Here is a 24,769-nt window from a genome sequence, read left to right as displayed (position 1 = left end):
GCCATGGAAAGAAAAATGATAGGTGAAAGTTAAGGGACCGGAAGCGGGCAGAGTGAGTGAGGGAACAAACGCGGGTTAATATCATCCTAGTCGAAATCAAGAGGAAGAAATGGGCTTAGGCAGGGCATGCAATGCGAAGGCGAGATAACCGCTGGTCCTTAAGGGTAACGGAGTGGGTTCCAAGAGGAGGCAAGCGTAGCAGGGGGCGGCAGAAGGTAAGGCGGGCGGATGAGATTGAGGAGTTGGCGGGCATACGGTGGACGCAGCTGGCAAAGGAAAGGGTTAACTGGAGAGACACGGGAAAGGCATTTGCCCTGCAGTGTGTGCAGTAAGGCTGGTGATGGTGGTGATTATGATGATGATGTAGTTCCTTCAGATTATTAGTGGGAGTTTACTAATATCCCCTCCAAAAATACTATACGACAGCTGCATCTTAGCGGGACTCACCTACGGGAGAGAAATGTGGAGGTTAAAGAAAAGAGTTGCGCTTAAGTTAAGGAGAACGCAGCGAGCCATGGAAACGAAAAATGATACGTGTAATGTTTAGAGACCGGAAGCGGGCAGAGTGAGTGAGGGAACAAACGCGAGTTAATGTCATCCTAGTCGAAATCAAGAGGAAGAAATGGGCTTAGGCAGGGCATGCAATGCGAAGGCGAGATAACCGCTGGTCCTTAAGGGTAACGGAGTGGGTTCCAAGAGGAGGCAAGCGTAGCAGGGTGCGGCAAAAGGTAAGGCGGGCAGATGAGATTGAGGAGTTGGCGGGCATACGGTGGGCGCAGCTGGCAAAGGAAAGGGTTAACTGGAGAGACATGGGAAAGGCATTTGCCCTGCAGTGTGTGCAGTAAGGCTGGTGATGGTGGTGATTATGATGATGATGGAGTTCCTTCAGATTATTAGTGGGAGTTTACCAATATCCCCTCCAAAAATATTATACGACAGCTGCATCTTAGCGGGACTCACCTACGGGAGAGAAATGTGGAGGCTAAAGAAAAGAGTTGCGCTTAAGTTAAGGAGAACGCAGCGAGCCATGGAAACGAAAAATGATAGGTGTAATGTTAAGAGACCGGAAGGGGGCAGAGTGGGTGAGAGAAAAAACGCTGGTTAATGACATCTTAGTCGAAATCAAGACGACGAAATTGACTTGGGCAGGGCATTTAATGTGAAGGAAAGATAACCGCTGGTCCTTAAGGGTAACGGAGTGGGTTCCAAGAGGAGGCAAGCATAGCATATGGCGGCAGAAGGTTAGGTGGGCGGATGAGAGTAAGAAGTTTGCAGTCATACGGTGGGCGCAGCTGGCAAAGAAAAGGGTTAACTGGAGAGACACAGGAAAGGCATTTGCCCTGCAGTGTGTGCAGTAAGGCTGGTGGTGGTGGTGATTATGATGATGATGGAGTTCCTTCAGATTATTAGTGGGAGTTTACCAATATCCCCTCCAAAAATATTATACGACAGCTGCATCTTAGCGGGACTCACCTACGGGAGAAAAATGTGGAGGCTAAAGAAAAGAGTTGCGCTTAAGTTAAGGAGAACGCAGCGAGCCATGGAAACGAAAAATGATAGGTGTAATGTTAAGAGACCGGAAGGGGGCAGAGTGGGTGAAAGAAAAAACGCTGGTTAATGACATCTTAGTCGAAATCAAGACGACGAAATTGGCTTGGGCAGGGCATTTAATGTGAAGGAAAGATAACCGCTGGTCCTTAAGGGTAACGGAGTGGGTTCCAAGAGGAGGCAAACATAGCATATGGCGGCAGAAGGTTAGGTGGGCGGATGAGAGTAAGAAGTTTGCAGGCATACGGTGGGCGCAGCTGGCAAAGGAAAGGGTTAACTGGAGAGACATGGGAAAGGCATTTGCCCTGCAGTGTGTGCAGTAAGGCTGGGGATGGTGGTGATTATGATGATGATGGAGTGCATATGGCAGGTTCCTTCAGATTATTAGTGGGAGTTTACCAATATCCCCTCCAAAAATACTATACGGCAGCTGCAACTTAGCGGGACTCACCTACGGGAGAGAAATGTGGAGGCTAAAGAAAATAGTTCCGCTTAAGTTAAGGAGAATGCAGCGAGCCATGGAAACGAAAAATGATAGGTGTAATGTTAAGAGACCGGAAGGGGGCAGAGTGGGTGAGAGAAAAAACGCTGGTTAATGACATCTTAGTCGAAATGAAGACGACGAAATTTGCTTGGGCAGGGCATTTAATGCGAAGGAAAGATAACCGCTGGTCCTTAAGGATAACGGAGTGGGTTCCAAGAGGAGGCAAGCATAGCATATGGCGGCAGAAGGTTAGGTGGGCGGATGAGAGTAAGAAATTTGCAGGCATAAGGGGTGTGGGCGCAGCTGGGAAAGGTCAGGGTTAATTCGAGAGATATGGGAGAGGTCTTTGCCATGTAGTGGGTGTAGTAAGGCTCTTGAAGAATAACACCTTCAACGTCCGAAAAAATATCCTTATTTCCTACCCCATTGCCGTACTAATTAAAGCATCCAGTCATTGCGCCATATTCTTCCGTCTATTTTAAACAAGCAGAAACACGTCAACTATCTGATGCTTGCTTAATTGCTGAAGGCTTTCTCAAAATTGTGATCCAAATTTTTGCTGTCGTCTGTGCTTTCCTTGTAGTGGTTCTTTTTTGTTTGTTTGCATTTGCTTATGGAGATATATCTTAGAGTGTTTGAAGAAGTTTGCATTCATGAAATTTTGCAATGATTATGTACACTTTTGTTCCTGCATGTTATATTGTCCTTTTGCAAATTTTATTCCTGTAAAGCAACATATTGTCATTGCTACTGTTTATTCAAGCATCTAGTCTGCGCTGCTTGTAATGGTTGTCTGGTGTTCTTCAACCTGATTGACTGCAGTTTTCAACCCAGGTCACCCCCCCCCCCCCCCCAATTTATGCTAAATAAAGTTCCACGGTGAATGCAGGTGGTTTCTGCATAGGCAGTAATGATTTGCAACAAGTCGCTTTATATTTTATTCTTGGTCAGGGTCAGCTCTTTTTAGCTTATGTTAAACTTGGGGGAACTGATGTCTGTCATTGAAAGTATAAAGAGATAGAAGAGCGACCCCGCTTTTATTGCAGTGCTTTCTAAATGTATTACTGCTGGTGCGTGGCCTTGAAATAGCCGCGATGTGCTATTGCTATTTTACACCTTCATACTTTCCCGTAAAGTTTTTGTTCCTTTATTATTTAATCAACATTGAATGAACCTCTTTCCTAGAACTCGTAAATTATTTTTATAATTCTATATTTCTACGTGAAGAGCCGCATGATTTCGTCCTTCGAGCAGGCTTCCTTTGTCGTTTTTGGGCTTGCATCTGTTTCTGATGGTTCATGCTTATGCTGTATATTGCAAGCTGAAATATGGCTATTTTATGAAGCTGTGCACAGAAGGTCTGGCATGAAGCTCTCTCTAGAAGGTCTAAGAAGCTGTAGAGCGCCACTATGAAGTCTGAATACCGTAGATTTGACCCTGTTGTCTCCCCCAACTCCTCTCAAGCGAGATGAGAACGCTCGTTTACTTCGCTCCGCTATAACGACTGAGCACACGCAGTTCTATAGACTTCTCCGGCATTTGGATAGCAATGTACCAATGTTCTCTACTTAATCAGTCTTATAAAAAAAATTCTCCTACAGGATGACTCATGATACTAATTTGATTGCCACGGAACGAACAATATTCTTTCTTAGGAGGTGACTAGAAGATGTGCTGTCATCATTGAGATACATTGGTGGAGATGCCCTCAATGTAGGCTGTACCATTCGCTCGAGTTGCTATATTTATTTGCATTTTTACTGCTTCTGTTCCAGACCATGCACCTTGAAAGACTTCTAACTTTCCTTGCGCAGCGCTGCAACGGCGCAGCTGTGGAAGTCCGTCAGGTAGTACAAAGCTTTGACGTAGATTTTCAGAATTCAGTTTCACGGAGCTTTCCTCAGCTGCCTTACCTTCAGTTGCAGTGGGGCACAGTAGTTATGCGCCGCCACTCGACCCAATGTTGCTTGAGGCTGATGACAACATGCACCTTGTTGCTCCGACTTCATACTGTCTCTTTAAACACCTAATTCTGGCAAATATTTTCGGTGAAAATCAAGACAACTTAGAAAAAAAGTCCTTTGACACGCACTGAGACCTGTCGCCTCTATAGCAGACTAATATGCGCACTGCCGACAATAGGTAGTATACAATACACTCTAAACAGAGTTACGCCTATGTGGTAAAGAGAGAGTAAGGTTTCCTCTTAGCGCTTACATTCCCCCAGATTATGCATGAATATTAGACGAGACAGGCAACGACCAGTATAACACGATTTCGTCGCTGAGACCCCATACAAAGTTGTATTATGAGGTAAAACAGAGGCATTAAATATGTTGTATCTTTAATTAAAGACAAAATATTTGGTGAGCAGTTGCACGGCTAATAATGTGGAAGAGAAGAAAATAGCGTTGTTTATAGTTTTAAGCGTAGCAGCGTAGAATAAAACTGCAGATGCGCGTATCCCTTGATGCCTTGCCCGCCACTACATGCGCGTAATTTTCCTGTTTTATTTTCTAAGACCAGGTTAAATCCGTGAGCTTAAAAGATGGAAAAATGATTTAGGTTTATGGGGGTTTAACATCCCAAAGCGACTCAGGCTATGAGGGACGCCTTAGTGAAGGGCTCAAGAAATTTCCACCACCTCGGGTTCTTTAACGTGCATTGACACCGCACAGTACACGGGCCTCTAGAACTTCTTCTGCATCGAAATTAAACCACCGCAGCCGGAATCGAACCCGCGTCTTTCGGGGCCCCGCGGCGGGCAAAAGATGGGGAAATAAATATGCTAATGTATTGAGTATGCAATTACTTCCTTCCTTTCGCAACGCTGCAGTTGGATGCTGAAGGTAATAGTGACTACGGGCTTGCTAATTTTCTTGGAATCCCTGTTAGTTTGCTTTGAGAAGAGTTAATAATACAGTTGCTAGTTGGTATTGATATTTTTCCGGAAGTAAGAAATACTTTTCGCGAAATACGATGTATTGTCAATCGTAATGGGTAAATATAGGTTTGTGCGGACAGTCTCTTTCAGTAAGAAGAATAGTTCTTTATTAATGCTTTCCATAATGTAAACGCAGTCTTATCCAACAGAAGTAGGCCACACTGAATGTATGAATGAAATAATGAGTTGCGTACATGAGAACGGTAGCGTAGATGGACCGATGACAGGTGCGTACTCTAACAAACAATTATTCTTCCTTCTGCAGGTGCCTGTTTTTGGTCTTACCGGGACAGTTAAGAAAATGAAAGCATTTTTGACTGAAATGGTCGATCATCAGTGGCTTGTCAACACTGAAACGTATTCCCACTCTACAAATGATTCACTTATGCCACAGAGCACGAGAATCCGGATATCTTCAGTCATAAATTCTTTGCCTCAGGAGACTCCAAGAAAGAAACCTCTTCAGCACGGAACTCTGCCTTTTGAAAGTATACAGACGGGCCCCCAGGTTTCGGCCTCCAGTGGGCACGGCGTTCTAAAGAGGGACATCTGCCTCAAGCAAGTTAGTAGTTAGTTTGATTAGGGCAACGATTTTTTTGCCCTTTGGTATTGCCTTGCGTTTACTATGTGCCACATTACTATAACACGGCAGCTACTGCCTGATTTCGCTCCTTATGTGAACGATGCTGGGTCGAAATGGTAGTCTTGACAAGGAAATACACGTAACTCATAATTTCATGGAACCTTTGCTGATGGTTTAAATTAAGTTTACTCCTAAAGTGGGAGAGCTTCGCACCAAAAAATGTAACTCGCAGCTGACTGGGGGACTCAATTTTATGAAATAGAAACAGGAGCAGTGCCAAATCTGAAATATGAACACTTTGATGTGCTGTGCGATGTCAGTGCACGTTAAAGATCCCCAGGTGGTGGAAATTATTCCGGAGCCCTCCACTACGGCACCTATATCTTCCTCTCTTCTTTCACTCCCTCCTTTATCCCTTCCCTTACGGCGCGGTTCAGGTGTCCAACGATATATGAGACAGATACTGCGCCATTTCCTTTCGCCAAAAAAAAAACAATTATTGATAGTAAAGAGCAGGAATTCAAAGGAAAAGTGCACAGGCACATATTCAGCAGCTTTCGGGGTATGAGAAGATGCCGGCAACAAGGAAACTGAATTCCGGCATAAAATTTTGCTTTAACGTTTTTCTGCACAGCATTAAGACCACGGAAACTAGCCGCCAGAATTCAGGGTCTCAGAAAAACTGGTAAAATGCCAACTATCGTCAGTTACATTCACAGAGTAAGAAGAACAAGAAGAAACTGCGAAGACTAATTTCCAATTTAGGTGAAGCAAACTATGTTTCCAAAGCAATAATTTGCACAACTTGCTTAAGGAACGCACACCGCTATGATGAGGATGATGGCAACGCTGACGGCACCAGAGACGAGGACGAAAAATACGACTGCTCGTGGGACACCCACCGCTGCAACAGCGAATTATACGGTATTGAAACTGGTTTTTTGATTAAAAAATAAAAACTCAGTAACTGTCTCACTAATTTTGATGGACAGCCGAACCATGCCACAAAGGGAAGGGATAAAGGAGGGAGTGAAGTAGAAAGGAAGAAAGAGGGGCCGTAGTGGAGGTGACGCCGCACAGCACACGGGCGCCTTTTTGCGTTTCGCCCCACAGAAACGCGGCCGCCGCAGTCAGGTTTGAGCCTGGGTACTCCGGCTCAGTAGCCGAGAGCCCTAACCACTGAGCCACTGCTGCAGTTGACGATATAAAGGCAACGTAAGGCATTTTGAGCGCCTAGAAAACTAACAGTTGAATCCTTCCTTGGAACTTCCGAGATCAGCGAAGAAGCGTGCGACACGCACTGTAACCCTTTCGCATATTAGCAAGCCCTGTATGATTTTTCAGTCTGCCCTTCACTGACTTGATACAGATTTTCAAGAATTTTCAAAATTTATTCTATGTAATGTAACGCTAAGTGTCTGCTGGCTGCTCCTTTCATTACAGCAACGTGCTCACTTGCCCGGTTATGGCATCTGCCTATGAATCGTCGGAAAAGAGACACACTTTAACATGCATGCCCTGAATGTAGAATAAAGGTGACAGACAGCACGAAGAAACGGTTCTAAGTTCACACATTGTCATGTGTCATCCATTCTTTTCTTGTTCGCGTAGTAGTGAGGCCGCAAGTGCAGTTACCTTCAGGAAACTTGGCCCGGTATGAGCGTTATTATTTACCGGCGTTCTCCACATATTCATAGCCTTTTTATGGGATTCGCCGTGACATCAAAGGGAGCCTTGGCCCTGAGGCCTCATAAAATTTAGATGGTGTGCAATGTATGTTTCTCTTCTCTTGCTTATCTTGCGGAACACATCTCGCCCGTCTCTGTGTTTTTCTGGACTTCTTACTGCACCTGTGGGGTCTACCGCCCCCTCCATCGCGGTGATGGATGTACAACACCCCGAGGATCCTCCCGGTTCCCGTTCACCCGCGGACATCGGTTCGCGGAAGCGAGGAAATACGTCGAGTGGTAGCGAGGACACAGAGCTGTACTGCGCATCAGGTGACGAGTCCTCGGAAGACAGCTTTCAACTTGTCCAGTAACGCAAGGCCAAACGAAGAATTATCATCTCATCTTCGGCGTCCAGCTCGGACACTGTGAAAACAGCTCCTCAGCGATGGCCTCACTCCATCTTGTTTGTGCCACAGAACGCTACCGACAACCTGCGCGTCCTCAACAGGCAAGCACTCTCCGTGTATCTAGAAAACACCGTGCCAAATGAGATCAAGGATGTTAGGATAAACACTAGGCGAAACATCCTGGCAATCGATGTGATGAACCCGAGCGCACTGACCATACTACAACATGTAACGCAACTGGGAAACATCAAGGTCCGATCCATCGTGCCAACGAATGGTGCCACAATAACAGGAGTCATCTATGACATTGACAATGAAATATCTAATGCAGACCTACCAATTCTCATAAAACCAGCAAGCGAACACAACGTGATTCTGCATGTTGGTCGCCTCGGCAACTCACGTTGTGTGAGAATAACCTTCAAAGGCGACTGCCTTCCACCCTACGTGAAGGTCGGCCACTTTCGCCACCAGGTTCGACCATTTATTCCAAGACCTATGCAATGCTTCAATTGTCAGAAGATTGGACATGTGAAGGGTGTTTGCAGAAATTCGGCCGTGTGCCCTCGATGTGCCGAACCCCACTCAGAAGACAACTGCAGCGCAACCACGTTGAAGTGTCCTAACTGTCAAGGTGATCACTGCGCCTCTTCCAAAGACTGTCCCCAGATCAAGAAAGAGATCACCATTCTTAAACAAATGGTGAGAGACAACTCTACCCACAAAGAGGCCGCTGTGAAAGTACGGCGAAAACGACGTCACCGACGAAGGTCTTCACGGCGGAAAACATCAAGCTTTCAGGAAAAGTCACCTCGTCAAGCATCATCATCAGCGGACGTTTCCAGCTCTCCGAACACCGATGTTGGAAGGGAGAAAACTGCCAGATCTCTTTCCACAAAGGAATGGCCGCCACTTCCGCGTACACGACCGCCAGAAGAGCCGCAGAAGAAGCCGCCCCCAGTACAGCAAGGTGCTGTATCCGAGGAGTCGCGGAATACAGATGAGAAAGTGATAGCACTTAATAGGCCTTTAATGAATGCCATTCGCGTGCTGCTAAGTAACATGCACACACCGTCTGCCAGAAGCGCGCTTCATGTACTGGACGCTCTGAGTCCGGTGCTTGCAACCCTCGAGTAGATCATGGCTCCACAGCCTTGGTCTTTTAAGGAAGAGGTCCGACAAGCAGCTATTTTTCAGTGGAATGCCCGCGGACTCAAAGCGCGCCTTTCGGATTTCCGTCGCTTCGTGTATGCCAATATGTTTCCCATTATCATCATTTGCAAGCCGAACTTATCGAACAAAATCAGGCTTTCTGGATATGAATCATTTATGTCGTCAGCTGTTTCTGAAAACAGTAAGGTTTTGGTGTTTATTCGCCGTGACCTCACCTACACTCATCAGCATGTACCACCTAGTGACAGTAATCAATATATATGCCTAAACGTAAGGAAAAAGAATCTGGCCTTTACTTTTGTAGGCGCCTACCTATTTCCGTGAAGTCGATTTGATTACAAAAGACTACGAGACATCCTTTCCTCAACTTCCAATCCCTGGGTCATCATTGGAGATTTCAACACAAGAGGCAGAGCTCTGGTATCTTCCGCCTCCAGTAATGAACTTTGGCTGCTGAATGATGGAAGTCCTACGTTCTTACGTGGCTCCACGTAGAGCAGCTGTCTTGACTTGGCTTTCGTCTCACGAAGCCTAGTCAGCCGTGCAGGGTGGTTCGCGGACATAGAGACGCACGGAAGCGACCATATCCCCACGTACATCAAGATCAGATGATTGACCGCTTCCAAAACACAGGATACGATCCAAAGAGTGGACTGGCCTAAATTTCAGTCTATTATGGAAGAACACTGCGACGCCAATTCATCTTTCGACTTGGAAGAGGCAATCAAGAGCGTGGTGCAAGACACTATGTGTACTCTAACATGCTCCTCGAAACTTAATGATTTTGATGTGGAACTTGAACGACTACGAGCAATCCGACGACGTGCTGTACGAAGGTACCGACGTACGAAAACAATGGACGATCTACGGACCGCCAGGCGCACGCAAAAGAAGATACAGCGCCGGTTAGACAAGCTCGAATCGCAACGTTGGGCTGCCTTCTGTGAGTCGCTAGATCCACGCAAGCCTTTATCGCAACTATGGAGAACGGTGCGCGGGCTGCGGACACTTCCCGTACAGCGATTCCCATTCAAGGCGCTAGCCCTCTCTCAAAAGAGATCAGAGATTGACGTGGCAGAGGATTTCTGCGCCAGATTATCCGGCCAACTCACAGTTACCAACATTCCATCGCCTTCGAGCAGCTACCCGCCACCACGTGATTTCCGGTTGGATCTACCATTCTCGATCCACGAACTTAAGGCAGCATTAGCTTTGTGTAGCCGCACATCAGCGCCAGGACCTGACGGAATTTCCTACCGAGCTCTGTGTCACCTGGGGGAGCGAGCGAGAGGAGTTCTTCTTGATGTGTACAATGAATCTTGGAGAAATGGCACGCTACCAACAACCTGGAAGACAAGTCTCCTTGTTCCACTGCTGAAGCATGGCAAGTCGCCGTTGGAGCTGCTCTCATCATATCGCCCGATCGCTTTGGCGAGCTGTGTGGGCAAAGTAATAGAGAGGATGGTCTTAGGACGCCTGGAGTGGTACTTGGAGTACCACAACACCTACCCAGATGCCATGGCGGGCTTCCGACGCGGTCGATCATCGATCGATAACGTCGTCGACCTGGTGACCTACATTCAACATGAGAAATGCCGTAAGCGTCTTTGCGCATCCTTATTCCTCGACGTTAAAGGGGCGTATGACAACGTTACGCATGAAGCCATCCTCTCTGCTCTCGCAGAGGTAGGAGTGGGTGGTCGGATGTTTCAATGGATACGGAGCTATCTATCCATGCGATCCTTCTTTGTAAGCACCGAGGAAGGCCATACTTCTCTTCACTATAGCTACCGCGGCGTCCCCCAGGGCGGTGTACTTAGCCCCGTGTTATTTAATCTAACACTAATTGCTCTCCTTGAGCACGTGCCAACCACAGTCAGGCTATCAATGTACGCGGAAGACATCTGCAGTAACACGCCTACAGTTGCGAGCGAGAATTCAGAGAGCCGCCACACAAACTGTTATCTACCTCCGTAATCGAGGCCTGGAAATTTCCTCCGAGAAATGCGCTCTAGTGTCATTTACGCGCAAACCCGTGGAAAACTACAGTGTAATGATAAATGGCCAAATAATGCGACGGGTCCGATCGTACAAGTTTCTAGGTGTCATAATCGACAGGGACTTGTCATGGAGCCCACACATATCATACGTGAAAAAACGGTTGACAGGCATCTGCCACCTGTTCAAGTTTTTCGCTGGCATGACCTGGGGAATGTCGCCTAGTGCCATGTTACATCTGTACAGGGTGCCTTTTCTAGGATTTCTTCGATACACCTTGCCAGCAATAAACAACACAGGCAAAACGAATCTATGCACAATACAAAGTCTTCAGGGTCAAGTGCTCCGTATCTGTCTAGGCCTGCCTCAGAGTGCTTCAACAGTGGCTACGATAGCAATCGCTAGAGACCACCTTGTCAAGACCCACATTGAAATTGAAGTACTCAGGACCCATATATGGCATCTAGCCAGGAATCCTTGTCACCATTTAGCCTCTCTACAAGCGGACAGGCCACACACATCTTTCAGCCAAACGATAACTGCATATGATGAATCATTGCCAGCTTGTTTCACTCCGGCTGCGAGACCTTCGATCCCTCCATGGTGCTTCGCTCAGCCAAAAATCAACCTCGCAATACCTGGTATCTCGAAAAAAGCTGATCTGTCATCACCAGCCCTTAGACAACTCACGCTACTACATTTGTACGAGAACTACCGTGACTCAACGCATATTTACACTGATGGATCTGTCTTTCCAAGCAGCTCCGCGGCGGCAATCGTCATTCCAGCGAAAGCTACAACAATCAAATTTAAGACGACCCACGCGACAACATCGACGGCAGCAGAGCTCGCAGCGCTCTTAACTGCCCTTCATCACATTGGTGATGAACCGCCACACAAATGGACAATATTCTGCGATTCGAAGTCGGCACTGCAGTCTCTACTGTCACCTCTACGACGCGGACCGCACGAACAACTAATCTTCCATATTACAGAGACGTTACACCATATAAGTGATGCCGGCCATGAAATAGCGTTCCAGTGGCTTCCAAGTCACTGCGGGATTATCGGCAATGAACGGGCGGATCACGCTTCCCGCTCAGCCCATACCGAGGAGCGCCACGTCCCAATTCCTCTTTCTAGAACTGACGCGGCACGGAAGCTCCGCCTACTTGCTCGGCAGTGCACCGAGTCGCAATGGAATGAGCCACATTTAAGAAATACGCGACTGTACTCACTTGATCCAACATTAAGTCTTCGTGCGCCATCACAGCTTCGCCGTAGAGACGCCACGCTTTTATATCGACTTTGGTTGGGTGTTGCCTTTACTAAAGCCTATGCCTTCCGCATAGGGATGACCGACACCCCAACCTGTGACCACTGCGGTCATGAAGAATCAATTGGCCATATATTGTGCTCCTGGCCGCAGTAGAGTCCACAGAGGGCATGCCTTAGCCACGAACTTGACCAACTGGACGACCAACCGCTATCCGAAAAAAGAATTCTGCAACATCGAAAGGACCTACCGTCGCAGAAGAAGGCCGTGCAAGCGCTCTTGCGCTTCTTACAATCTACCGGCCTGTGTGAAAGACTTTAACTGGAACGCCTTGTGTGTGTGTGTCTCCATGTGTGCACGTTCCTTTTTTTTTGCGTTTTCCTCTCTGTCATCTTTCTAACCTCTATCCCCCATCCCCAGTGTAGGGTCGCAAACCGGAGACTCACATCTGGTTAACCTCCCTGCGTTTCCTTTTAATTCTCTCTCTCTCCTTATTCCAGCTTTTGGTGCTATCTTATGCCCAGCATGTAACCTTGAATGGTGACGGCACCACTGACCAGGACTATGATGAAGATGATGATGATGATGTCCTCACGCATAATGGCACATACGCACGGCCATGGATTGGCCAGGATGAAAAGTATGATCGCGCACTGGACACCGACTGCTGCAACAAGGTCTACTTTCCAGCGCGAAATTTCTGACGAAGATGTTCCTTCTGGTTACTAAACTTGCAAATTTGGTCACAGTACTTGCGGCATAGGTGTTGTTAATTGTAAAATCACGTATCAGTCGTGGTTTAAGGCGCATAATCTGACCAAGATAGCTCTTTCTGCAGTTTAAACTCAATGCCACTTCTTTTGCTTAGTCTCTTTATGGTCGGTTCAAAGCCGCTGCTCAATGCTAAACTATGGTGCAATTCTTTCATTGTCACGTCAAGAAAGTACTATGAAAATTGGCGACAGTAACTTTCGATTCGCGCAGTCTTGATTGGAGGGGTTTCAGCAATATGTAGTGCGAAGCTATGGGTGTGGTTTTGCAAAACATGCTGCCGAGACCATGCCGCCAAGAATTTAGATTAAATGTTGTAGAAATGTAACAGTGAGCGTGCTAGTTTAGATTTATTTTTCGTGAAAGGCTTTGGTGTTTTCGACGTGGTATTTCTAAACACCGTTCGCTATCTGTTTTTCTTAGTCATGAATGAACGTTCAACAGCGCCACGCTTGTCTAAGTGTTCGATAATAATCTAGTGGAGTAGACAGGTGTTGTTACCTGGAAGCTGCAGTAATTTTCGCAAATGCAAAGGTGTTCTTCTTTTGAAGAATGGATCCAAAAAGAGAACATTTGCTATTGTTTTTTTGGTCGCCCAGAGAAAAATTGCGTCTATCGAAGAGCCAATGGGAACGCCTTAAAATTACTCCTATTAGACGTATAAGTGAACGACGTCGGCATGTGGTGTGCACAAATCCTCCATGTGAAACTAACACAAGAACATAAAAATCATCTGCGCAAAAAATTACGGCGGCAAATCTACGTGTTCCTGATTCTTAAAAATCGAACCAGAAAATTCTGGCGCCATGTTGACGTGGATAATGAAGTGATTACTAAAGTGTGACTTATTAAAAGGTTTGTAGTAGAAGGCAAGAAGATAGATGTTTCCCCTAGGCAGTACATTCAAGCAGGATTCCCTGTAGAGCCTGTCCTCGTGAAGCCGATGCAAATTACAGAATCTAGCCATCCATTTTTTACATAAGCTTAATATATCTATAAGCCGGGAAATAGCCTAGACCACAAATGAAAAGAAGAAGGTAACGTAACTGATGACTTCCAGAGTGCCTTTGTTATGATAGAATGTTACAGGGGAGTTAACATTTAGCTAAAGATTGTATAATTTCTTAACGTTCAAAGGATGCACCCTGTCAGTGCAAAAGAGCACGAGGGCAGCCATTCACAAAAGCGGAGATCGGTGAAGGAAATCAAGTTGGTGGCTAGTAAAAAGTGTTTCGTCATTATATCTTCTGAACGTGGAGCTGCCGTCTTACATGTCAAACGAGCTCTGTGTATCCTATACGTGAAGACTAGTCAGTAAATAGAAATAAATTCACAATACGTTAAGTGCACACTTCAAAACCTGTGACAAGCATAGCTCTTCAGAAAAGGTGACAAGACCAGAGATCTTTACATAACATGGCACTCTACGGCGACAAAACTAACTTGTACGTCGGCGCCATTAAAGCCACTGGGGTGTATTAGGCGAGTTGCATAGCCAGTGCACCACTTGGAAAAAATACAATAGTAAGCTACTAAAAAGGATGGCTTAAACAAAGTTACACCATTGAAGATGCAAGCATGTTTAGTTTGTATGGTGCTCAGAAGATGTCTTTTCTTAATTTTTGGTTTCAGTTGCGTGAAAGGTCGTCCGTTAGCGAAGATGACGTCCCACCACCTTGCCAGTCCAGTGAAGCCATTCTGGACGAAATTTTGACCGAGATCCGTACGTTGCTGCCTGATGCCAAAGAAGGCCACTTCTTGTGCCTTGAAAGGACGCTTCGTGAAATGGGCGTGCTGTCGAGAAGGGATATGAAGCAAGTCAAGCCTGTAGACCTCGTCAATGCTCTTGGAACTGACAAGGCGAACAAAGTGGCGGCGCACTTCAATCGTAAGCGCAAACTCCTAGATTTGTTTTTTATTTTGCGATGCGAACTATTTAAGCCAGCCATCCGCCGCGGACACGCGTAAGGCACCGTTCCATAGCACCGTAATGCTGCCGCGTTGCGTCCGACCGGTAGGGGCACTATGCGCAAGGCGGTTAGCGGCACGGCCCATGGATGGCGCTGCTGCGTTCACACCGCTTTAGATGATAAGTATGGAAATAAGGCTACAAGGAAGCAATCTAGGTTACAATCTGTCGTACAGATTAGGCGGAAAGGTTGTTGAGCAACGGCTAACGGGTTTAATGTATGCGGACGATATTGTACTGTTAGCAGACAGCCAGGAAGATTTGCAAACTCTTGTTAATTGCTGTGGAGATGAAGGAGATAGTCTAAGTTTCTGTTTTAGCGCAGCTAAGTCGGATGTGATGATTTTCGATGATACAACTGATCAGGAGCTTACAATACAAGGCCATGAAATACCCCGAGTGACCGAATACAAATATCTCGGGATATAAGTAAACGAAGGGCAAATGTACACGCAAAAGTACGAGCAGTCTCTCATAGCAAAAGGGCAAAGAGACGCCGGAGTAGTGAAACATAGGGCGCTGTGGGGGTACAACAGGTATGAAGTACTGAGAGGTGTTTGGAAAGGAATACTGGTGCCGGGGCTTACTTTTGGGAATGCGGTTCTGTGCTTAAGGGCAGAAATTCAGTCGGGATTAGAAGTAAATCAGAGAGCAGTTGGAAGATTAGCAGTAGGTGCCCACGAGAAAACCACAAACGAGACAGTACAGGTGGATATTGGCTGGGCATCGTTCGAAGCACGGGAAGCTCAGAGTAAAATACTGTACGAAGGAGGCCTGAGGAAATTGGACGATAACAGGTGAGCAGCTAAGGCATTTAAATACCTGTACAGAAAGAGCATTGACACATAGTTGCAGAAACGAACTAGAAAGCTGGCCAGTAAGTTTGCCAGAGACGAGGAAGGAGAAATAAAGAGCATTAAACGACAGGTTGATCACGTTGAATTTAAAAATTGGGTAAATTCGATTGACAAGAAGCATAGTGTAGAACTATATCGATGCTGGAAAAGGCAGAAGGCAGGAAGGAAGCGTTCTATGATAAGTCAAAAGGCTGTTCCCTACTCTTCGAAATTATGTTAGGATATCTTAGAACGCGTGGCTACAAAAATGAACTTAACAAAGAAGATGACAAATGCACTGTGTGTAGTAAATCTGCAGAAACAATAGAACACCTCATAGTCAAATGTGATGGTATCCATCCCGATGTCGATGCTGGCACAGTCACTCTTCCTGAGGCCCTTGGGTTTAGAGATAACAATAGTAAAGTAAATAAATCTGCGGTGGAAATATGCAAAAAGCGATTAGATTATTGGTGGCTCAAAAGCAGAGATGTGAAATTAGGTTAGAAGTGTATAAAGACGCATTTAAATAAAATGGCGAATTTTGATAACTTACAACACAGTTAAACAAAAATAAAATAAAAAAAAGTTGAGCTGAGCATGGTGGCAACTGCCATCGCCCCGTTTCAACGTGGACGCTCCTACCTTCCATCCATCCATCCTTCTATCCTCTAGGGGGCGTCGATGCGCTTGCTCCCTCCGAGGGTGGAGACAATCGCGTCGTGTGCTACGACTTCCGCCATGTTTGCACACACTCCTCTCAACACACTTTGCCCGCGCTCATTGCAAGCTGAACATGCTGCTTCACAGAAATAATGGTTAGCCAGTGCAGAGCAAGAATAAGTAGGAAATGCAGCTGCTGATAAATGAATTATGCTTTTACGGAAGTAAAATGGATGCACTTTTTACGCGCGCAAACAATCCCAATAACTCTTGCGGTCGCTCGCATGATTACAAACAATTATTTTACGCAGGTACAAATGTAATGCAGTGGTACGGTATTTTGCGCCGTATCTGCAACACCCAATCTACCGGGATAATTCGCGCTTTTTTAAAGGTGGGTGGCCACTTATTCCGTAGCATGAAACGTTTGTGGCATTTTCTTTACCAACAGAGAAAATCTTTACTGAAAGTGTAGGCCTGAGTGTAAAAAATAAAGAACCTCGAGAGAAATCAAGGGATAACCATTGGCAGAGCATGCTTTAGCGAAGCGTGCATGTCGCGTCGACCGATTAATTTTCAAGTGCTGTGAAGCTTAAACGGGCGACATTCTAAATGGAATGAAAAATTTAGGTACTTGTAAACGAGCACTATCACACCAATGCATTCAATTAATTAATAAATATTTACAGCAATACGGGAACAACTGAGCAAAAAGCAGAATAAAGCAGACAAACTATCGTGACATATGTACCGCAGTTTCAAAATCTCCACTCGCTGACCCAAGAACTTGGTATAATTGCTTCCATGGCCATGTTCTTCTCATTCAGGTTGACTCTGGTGTATGCGCAGCATAGTTGCGTGGTAGAAATGCCGTATGCCTTCAGTAGCTGCCTCCCATCCGCGCGGTTGTTCTCATAGCAGCTCCCCACGACATGGGCCTACATGTAAAAAAAGAAAAATTGCCCGTAGGCCCTGTGTGGGAAGAACCAGGAATAAGGTCAATCCCACTCATATTACATTACTTGCGCTACCCCAGAGATTCTGAGAAACCGCGCACCTTGGCTCCATTTTGTAAGCTCCGAGAAGCGAAACTGCAAAGGAATTGTTGCAAGGAGGATGGATATAACCGGCAGAAAAACAAGCGAACACAACTGGCCGCACCTATTACGCTCTTGCTGACATGCCCGAGAAATGTGCTGTAAAAGCACAGTGAGAGTTCAGTGAGCTAACACTACAAATGCAAAATAAAATCAATACATAAGCAATATAATCAAAATGTGAAAAGTCTGCTATATCCGCTGCACCTAATCTCACATCAACAGAAGTTAAAGAGAAAGTAATAACCTACCTAATCCTTCCCGCAGCTTTCACCCGCATAAAAGAAAGCTATTTTTGACTAAACCTGCCTCCCAAAATAATGTGCAGTTGCCACTGACGGGCTTCTTTCATGTTCATTTTAATGATTATTAACGAGACGTTCAGCTCAAGACAAACAGAAAACGAAGGGCTGTGCGCTAGCGCTTAAAGATCCGGCCTCTGTAGTCAACGGGCGCATGTATTTCATATCTTACTCAGTTCAGGTCAAAGTCTCTTGCATTAGTCTCTGCACGAAAAAACTATATACCTACGCACCTGCCTATTGAAAAATAATTGTTCAATAAGCACCTTAAACACAACACATGACTCCGACCTAAATTATTGCATGAAAGGTTATACGCGGGAGCATGAGTGACTGCAAATGAATTCCCGCAGAAACGCTGACGCAACTTCTTGCACAAATATTGGGTGTTAGTCTGCAGTGGTAGACAGACACAACTACGGAGGAACCGCGATAAATTCTATTGAAGACTGTAGTACTTATACTGCATCTACGCCAGGCGTTCGGCAGCTACGTCTTGTCACGGTTTCTCTGTACAGTCAAGATGAGCATTGTTTTGCATCATTTGGGAACGCGATCGTTCTGGTGGCTGGTGCACAGTGGCACGCGACACGCCCAAAGTCTAGTCTGTCCTGCAGCTGATAAAAACAGAGGGCTAGCGGATGCTGTACCGATCGCTTGTGCAGCCGGCGCAGACCAAGCGTGGAGTGGGCTCAAAAATGTCCGCCGTCCCCACGTAGGCGACAATCGCACCACCCTCCACGGAGCGATGGGGGAGCGGGTTCATTGAGGCACCGCAGTCGGAGGGGTGTAGCTGTTACGCGGAATAAGTAACGGCAGTAGAATAACGATAGTGCGTAGTGGCTGGGATAGGACGATTTTTGGTGAGAGGAGCTGAGCTTTGACATTCTTGGAGCAGAGGCACTGGCGCTTCAACCTCATGTTGAACAACAACAAAATGTGGAATATGTTGAGTGTCGAAGATTTTGAACGCTGCATCAACAAATGTTAAATATTGATTCTTGTGTTTACCTTTCCAATGGTTTATTCGACGGTTTGACGGCATACCGTCTGGTAAGGAATCACGGCTGATGAAGTTCCCTGATCACTGACCATGGTTGAAAACAAATGATCAGCACTTTGGTTCCTTAACATTTTAATTAGGTGTTGTGGCGGCCACTTTAGGAATATTAAAAGAGGGCCACACTGGAGGATAACTGTGGGCACCGCGCCGCGCCCCGAAAGGCTCGGGGATCCGTTTTCGGCGACTTGCCGCGTGCCGTGGAGCGGGGTGACCAATGAGGGGCACCCCTACTTAGTCACGTGGGAAGCGTCAGCCGAATAGCTGAATAATTCATCGTGGGCCTGGAATCTGGCAGTCTTGGCGCCGTAGGTAGCATAGGAGGGTTCTCGCACAGCTCCCGCCATCACGGTGGACCCTCTTCCTACGTGGCACTCGCAGTAATACAGGACGTCCTAACGTCCTTCGCTATGAACTAGGGTGGCGCTGATAGACACTATCCAGGTTAGCTTACAGTGCACATAAATACCCCCGAAAGCAGACGACTGGACAGCAGCCGCCGTAGCTGAGTTGGTAGAGCACCGGGCGCGAAATTCTGAGGTCGTGGTTTCGGATCCGACTGGCGGCAAGAAATTATTTTTTGATCGGATTTTTTGTCACCCGCTGATAAAAAGTTGAAATAAGACATCCTCAATGCTCCTTGGTTTCGGTGACTGCTGGGTTCCATCATTTATGTCATAACGAGCACCTCTTTACATTCCCTTGTATGCTGTGACGCAAATACTTGGAAAAAGTCTGTTCCCCCATGACATCTTTCTAGTTGAAGTATATGAAATGGGTGCGGCATTAGCCAAGCATGATGGAATTACTGATGTCATTAACCAAATGGAATATGAAACGTTGCTTTATTTTTTCTGTGTAGATGGCAACTTAAATTTGTTTTAGTTTTTGTTTTCCTGAATCGTGCACATTGCTGTTGTCGTTTATTGAGCGCATACTAGTATGTCTAAAGGTATCAAACGTGACATGACATGTCCTGTGATCTCCAGGTTTTTTCACGCTGGATGCTCGTCTTTTAGAGACTGGTATCGATATTGTCTTTTCTAGAGTTCATTTCAACGGAGAAAGATACGCTTGTACTATGTGCCTTTTCTTCAGTCGATACTGCTTTGCATGCTCTAACATTCTTGGTTTAGGTAGCGTCTAATTAATTAGTGCTTGCACAGTATGTGTCTGGTGAGATTGAAATTTATCGACGCAGGAAAAAGGCTGATCTGAGGGAAACTTCCCGTCATAAGTATACGAAACAGTGTGTGCCTTGCGCCTTAGTTTTGAAGAAAAAACACCAATTGTTTGAGTATTATGTTTTTATACTTACTCATTGCCTTACGCTCAGCTCATGACGACCACATAGTGTATTTCGGCTTATTTTAGCACAGCAAAGAAGAAAAAAGAGAGGTCAGGACTGCGTTTTAGCTGCCTAATCTGGGGCACACTTAATTTTATAGTTGCAGTTACGCTCACGTTCTGCCTGGGCCTTACGAGGGAGAATTAAAAGGCTTCGAACTCACTGAACTCCCAATATTGTTGACTGTAAATTATTTGTTTTTTTTTTCGACAGCTGTTTATGCGGAGTGCTCGGCCCACCAAATTCTTGCTGCTCTTGCCAGGTGAGAAAAAAAATATTATTGCTTTTCTAAGGCTGTTCTTAACTCTTGTTGCGGTTTTACTGCCAGCAGCGATATTTTACGAGCGCCTCAAGAATAAGATTTATTGGTAGCCATCAAAGTAATTTGTTGCACGAACAAACAAACAGAAAGACGCAGACAACACGAGCGTTTTTGTTGTCTGCGTGTTTCTCTGTCTTCGGTCGTCTTCGCTCCAACGTGGTCTGCAATGCAACCCCAAGTCTCGCTGCAGTCTGCACTTTTTAAAGTCACTTGCGCCTAAACATATATCCTCCAAGCCTCCAATTTCTCTTTATTAATCTAGCACTCTTTGTAACTTTCACCTGTGGTAGCTGTGGCACTAAAAAATGTCGAAAAAAAAGTTACGTTCATAATGTGCGAACGCGAAATATTGAAAATTGCGGTTAAATGGGGCTAGGCTGGAACTGCGTTTTGATGAACAGCAGCTCTTGTTCGAAAACAAAGGGAGGAGATTTATCACGCGATAACTATCTGTTTCTAACTGATGACATTTTCTGTAACGCCGAATTAGAGAAGTGTTGACATAATATTGCCGCGAATATTTGCAGTGTTTATTCGTTTTTCAAATCTGCCGCGACCCCACCTTATCACTTTGTTTGCGACGCAAGACGCGACTAGATTTATCTCGATTGATCGCAGCCAGGCAAAGCTGATTCTACGTTGTTCCGGAATGTTCTAGTAACTTTGCGCCCTTTATCTCGAATGTTCGCTATCACCTTTAAATTGAGCACGGCCGACAGCGGCGGGCATTCTGTTCGACGACCGCCGAGCACGCTTGTCGCTTCGCCGCCGCCGAGTGATTCAGTCCATTTTGGGTGCAAGTCAGCCCAATAAACAGTTCTTTTAGAAGATCCTTTCGTCCGTATTCATCGCTGCTTCGACTGCCGTCACCACTACGTGACATCTGGTGGAGGTGCGGGGTAGCCTTCCATGTTCCGGACGCCCCCTTCAAGTCGTGAAGCCAGCCCTGAGCGCTTCGCACCCGAGGACGAGCCAGCAGCTCAGCGAGCCAGCCGACGTCTCCAGGGAGAGGAGCCTGAGTTCGGGAAACTGCCGGACCGCACAAGACAGCGAAAAGACGCGGCTACGAGCACCGCAATCTCGCCGAAGATGTCGACACCGATTATACTGCAGCAGCCGCGGGTGCCGCCAACTTTCAATGGATCCCTAGGCGAAGACCCTGAAGAATGGTTGGATCAATTTGAGCGCGTGGCGTCATTCAACAAGTGGGATGATGCGGCAAAGATTGGACACGTTTTTTTTCTCATTGGATGGCTCCGCACGCACGTGGTACGAAAACTACGAGTCGTCCCTTACGACATGGGAGCTATTCAAGAGAGAACTATTGAAGGTATTTACCAGTGTCGTGAGGAAAGAAAGAGCCGAACGACTCCTCGAGTCCAGGATCCAGCTTCCGAATGAGCCCGTACGCAGCTACGTCGAGGAGATGAAGCGCCTATTTCGCCGCGCCGATCCCGGGATGACCGAGGAAAAGAAAGTTCAGTTCTTAATGCGCGGCGTAAAAGAACAACTCTTTGGCAGCCTCGTCCGTCAGTCGCCAAAAACGGTCGAGGAATTCATGCAGGAAGCCTGCACGATTGAGAAGACCCTCGACGTCCGAGCTCGGCAGTACAACCGCCCTTCCTCTGCCTATGCAATCCGTTCGGACACGCCGGCCACCACCAGCGACAGCTTGCGGGACGTTATCCGCGAAATCGTCCGAGAGGAGCTACGCCGATTACTGCCATCCTCCCCACAGCCACAAGCATCGACTCTGATGGACGTGGTACGGGAAGAAGTGCAACAGGCACTTGGCACCCCGACGGCCACAGAACCCCAGGCCATGACCTACGCCGCTTCAGTAAGGACTGCTCAGCCCCAACGACAACCCCCACGTCCTCCCCGAAATGAGCCACTTGGTCCACAACGCCGCCTCCCAGCCCCCGCCCGCCCAGCCTATGACCGACCCTCAAGCCCCAGGAAATGCGACGCCTGGAGGACTTCCGACAACCGGCCGTTGTGCTTCCATTGCGGTGAGGCCGGCCATATTCTTCGTCACTGCCCGTACCGACGTATCGGTCTTCGAGGATTTGCCGTTAACGCCCCACGACCACGCTTCGGACAACGTCCGCACGAAATCGACGAGTACCTGCGTCGAGAAGAGTACACGCCGAACCGCTTTTCGCGCTCACCATCGCCGTCAACCTCGCGCTTTGCGTCGCCACACCGCAGCTACGCAGCCGCGGTACGAGGAAGGTCGCCCAGCCCCCGTAGGGGAAACTAAAGGCAGCAACCTCTGGAGGTGAGGTTGCTCACGAGCTAAACGCCGAAGATCCTCCACCGACCACGCCCCATGAAGACGCTGCACCCGCGACGCCGCATGAAGAACCGACACTCGCTGCACCGACGCCGCACACAATGAGAACCTCGACCACGACGCAAGCTACTTTGAAATCGACGCCGCCACCCAGAGGAGCTTCGACCACACGCCCAACCCGTGACTCGCATACGCGACGAAGCCGTGACCCGACGCCGAGAGCGACATGCAATGCAAGAGCCAGGACCTCCGACCTAGAAGTGACTATCGACGGCCGGAAAGTTACCGCTCTAGTCGACACAGGAGCCGATTACTCGGTGATGAATGGAACATTCGCTGCGCAGCTCAGAAAAGTCACAACGGCTTGGGACGGCCCACAAATTCGCACCGCTGGGGGCCACCTCATTACGCCATCAGGACAATGCACAGCGCGAGTGACTGTCAAAGGACATACCTATCCTGCGACCTTTGTTGTGCTACCGCAATGCTCCCGCGAAGTGATCTTGGGTATGGATTTCCTTAATGAGCATCAGGCGATCATCGACCTGCGATCCATGCTGATCACGCTTTCGACGGACGAAGCCATCGCTTCGATGAAAACTCGGGAAAACCACGTTGCCCTAAGTGTCCTGGAAGAAGAAGTGAGCGTCCCACCCCGTTCAAGCGTTATCGTGACCGTAGGCGCCACGAAAGCCATAAACACTGAAGCCATCATCGAGGGGAACATGCAGTTGCTACTAGACCGAGGAATCAGCATCGCAAGAGGCTTCGCACATTTCCGCAATGGCCAGGCCGAAGTACTGCTGACTAACTTCAGCGAAGAATACCGGCATATTAACAGAGGAACGACGATTGCTTTCTACGACGAAATATCTGACGTACGAGATTCCTTCGCCCTCTCCGACCCCTCCGCAGAAGATCCGCCTGACCAAGAGAACTCGCCCACTTTCGACATCAACCCAGCCCTGCACCGGAACAGACAAGACCAGATCCGCAATCTGCTTCAAAACTACAGTGAGTGCTTTTCGACATCGCCGAAGGTGCGACAGACGCCAATTGCCAAGCATCGCATTATAACGGATCAACACGTCCGACCTCTCCGTCAAAGCCCCTACCGTGTGTCTCCGCGAGAACGACAAGCCATCCGGGACCAAGTCGAAGAAATGCTTCGCGACGACGTCATCCAGCCTTCAAACAGCCCATGGGCGGCACCGGTTGTTCTAGTGAGAAAGAAAGACGGCGCACTTCGATTCTGCGTGGATTACCGCCGCTTGAACAACATAACAAAGAAGGACGTCTACCCCCTCCCCCGCATCGACGACACACTGGACCGCCTCTGCAACGCCAAATATTTCTCATCGATGGACCTCAAGAGCGGCTACTGGCAAATTGAGGTCGACGAAAGAGATCGCGAGAAGACAGCATTCATAACTCCGGATGGGCTGTTTGAGTTCAAGGTGATGCCATTTGGTCTCTGTTCCGCACCAGCGACGTTTCAGCGAGTAATGGATACAGTGCTGGCAGGCCTGAAGTGGCAGATTTGTCTGGTATATTTAGATGACGTCGTTGTCTTCGCCTCGAACTTTGAAGAGCACCTCAAAAGACTTCGAACAGTACTAGACGCAATCAAGTCGTCTGGCCTAACCTTGAAAGCAGAGAAATGCCACTTTGCCTACGAAGAGCTGCTGTTTCTAGGCCACATCGTTAGCAAGGAAGGAGTACGCCCAGACCCGCAGAAAACAGCCGCTATTGAACAGTTTCAACCGCCGGCCGATAAGAAAGCAGTGCGCAGATTTCTCGGACTATGTGCATATTACCGACGATTTGTGAAAAACTTTTCGCGCATCGCCGAGCCCCTGACCCAACTGACGAAGGCAGACGTGCCGTTTAAATGGGAAGCGCCGCAAGCAGAAGCCTTCAAGGAACTTCAGCGTCGTTTACAGTCCCCACCGATCCTTGCGCATTTTGATGAAAACGCCGATACTGAAGTTCATACCGACGCAAGCAGCGTGGGACTAGGCG

The 24,769-nt window shown here is 47.3% G+C and overlaps 1 protein-coding gene across 1 annotated transcript in view; it reads left to right on the top strand.

Annotated features, from left to right (window-relative positions):
- LOC144108553 (uncharacterized) overlaps positions 1 to 24,769 on the top strand; it is a 111,100-nt gene that overhangs the window by 7,865 nt on the left and 78,466 nt on the right. The window contains exons 2-4 of the mRNA XM_077641761.1: positions 3,808 to 3,879; positions 5,242 to 5,538; positions 14,487 to 14,742. Of these exons, the coding sequence (XP_077497887.1) occupies positions 3,808 to 3,879; positions 5,242 to 5,538; positions 14,487 to 14,742 (625 nt within the window). The remainder of the gene's footprint in view (positions 1 to 3,807; positions 3,880 to 5,241; positions 5,539 to 14,486; positions 14,743 to 24,769) is intronic.

The sequence above is a fragment of the Amblyomma americanum genome, chromosome 10 (genome assembly GCF_052857255.1).
Source record: "Amblyomma americanum isolate KBUSLIRL-KWMA chromosome 10, ASM5285725v1, whole genome shotgun sequence".
Taxonomy (NCBI): domain Eukaryota; kingdom Metazoa; phylum Arthropoda; class Arachnida; order Ixodida; family Ixodidae; genus Amblyomma; species Amblyomma americanum.
This window is presented reverse-complemented; position numbering and strand designations above follow the sequence as displayed.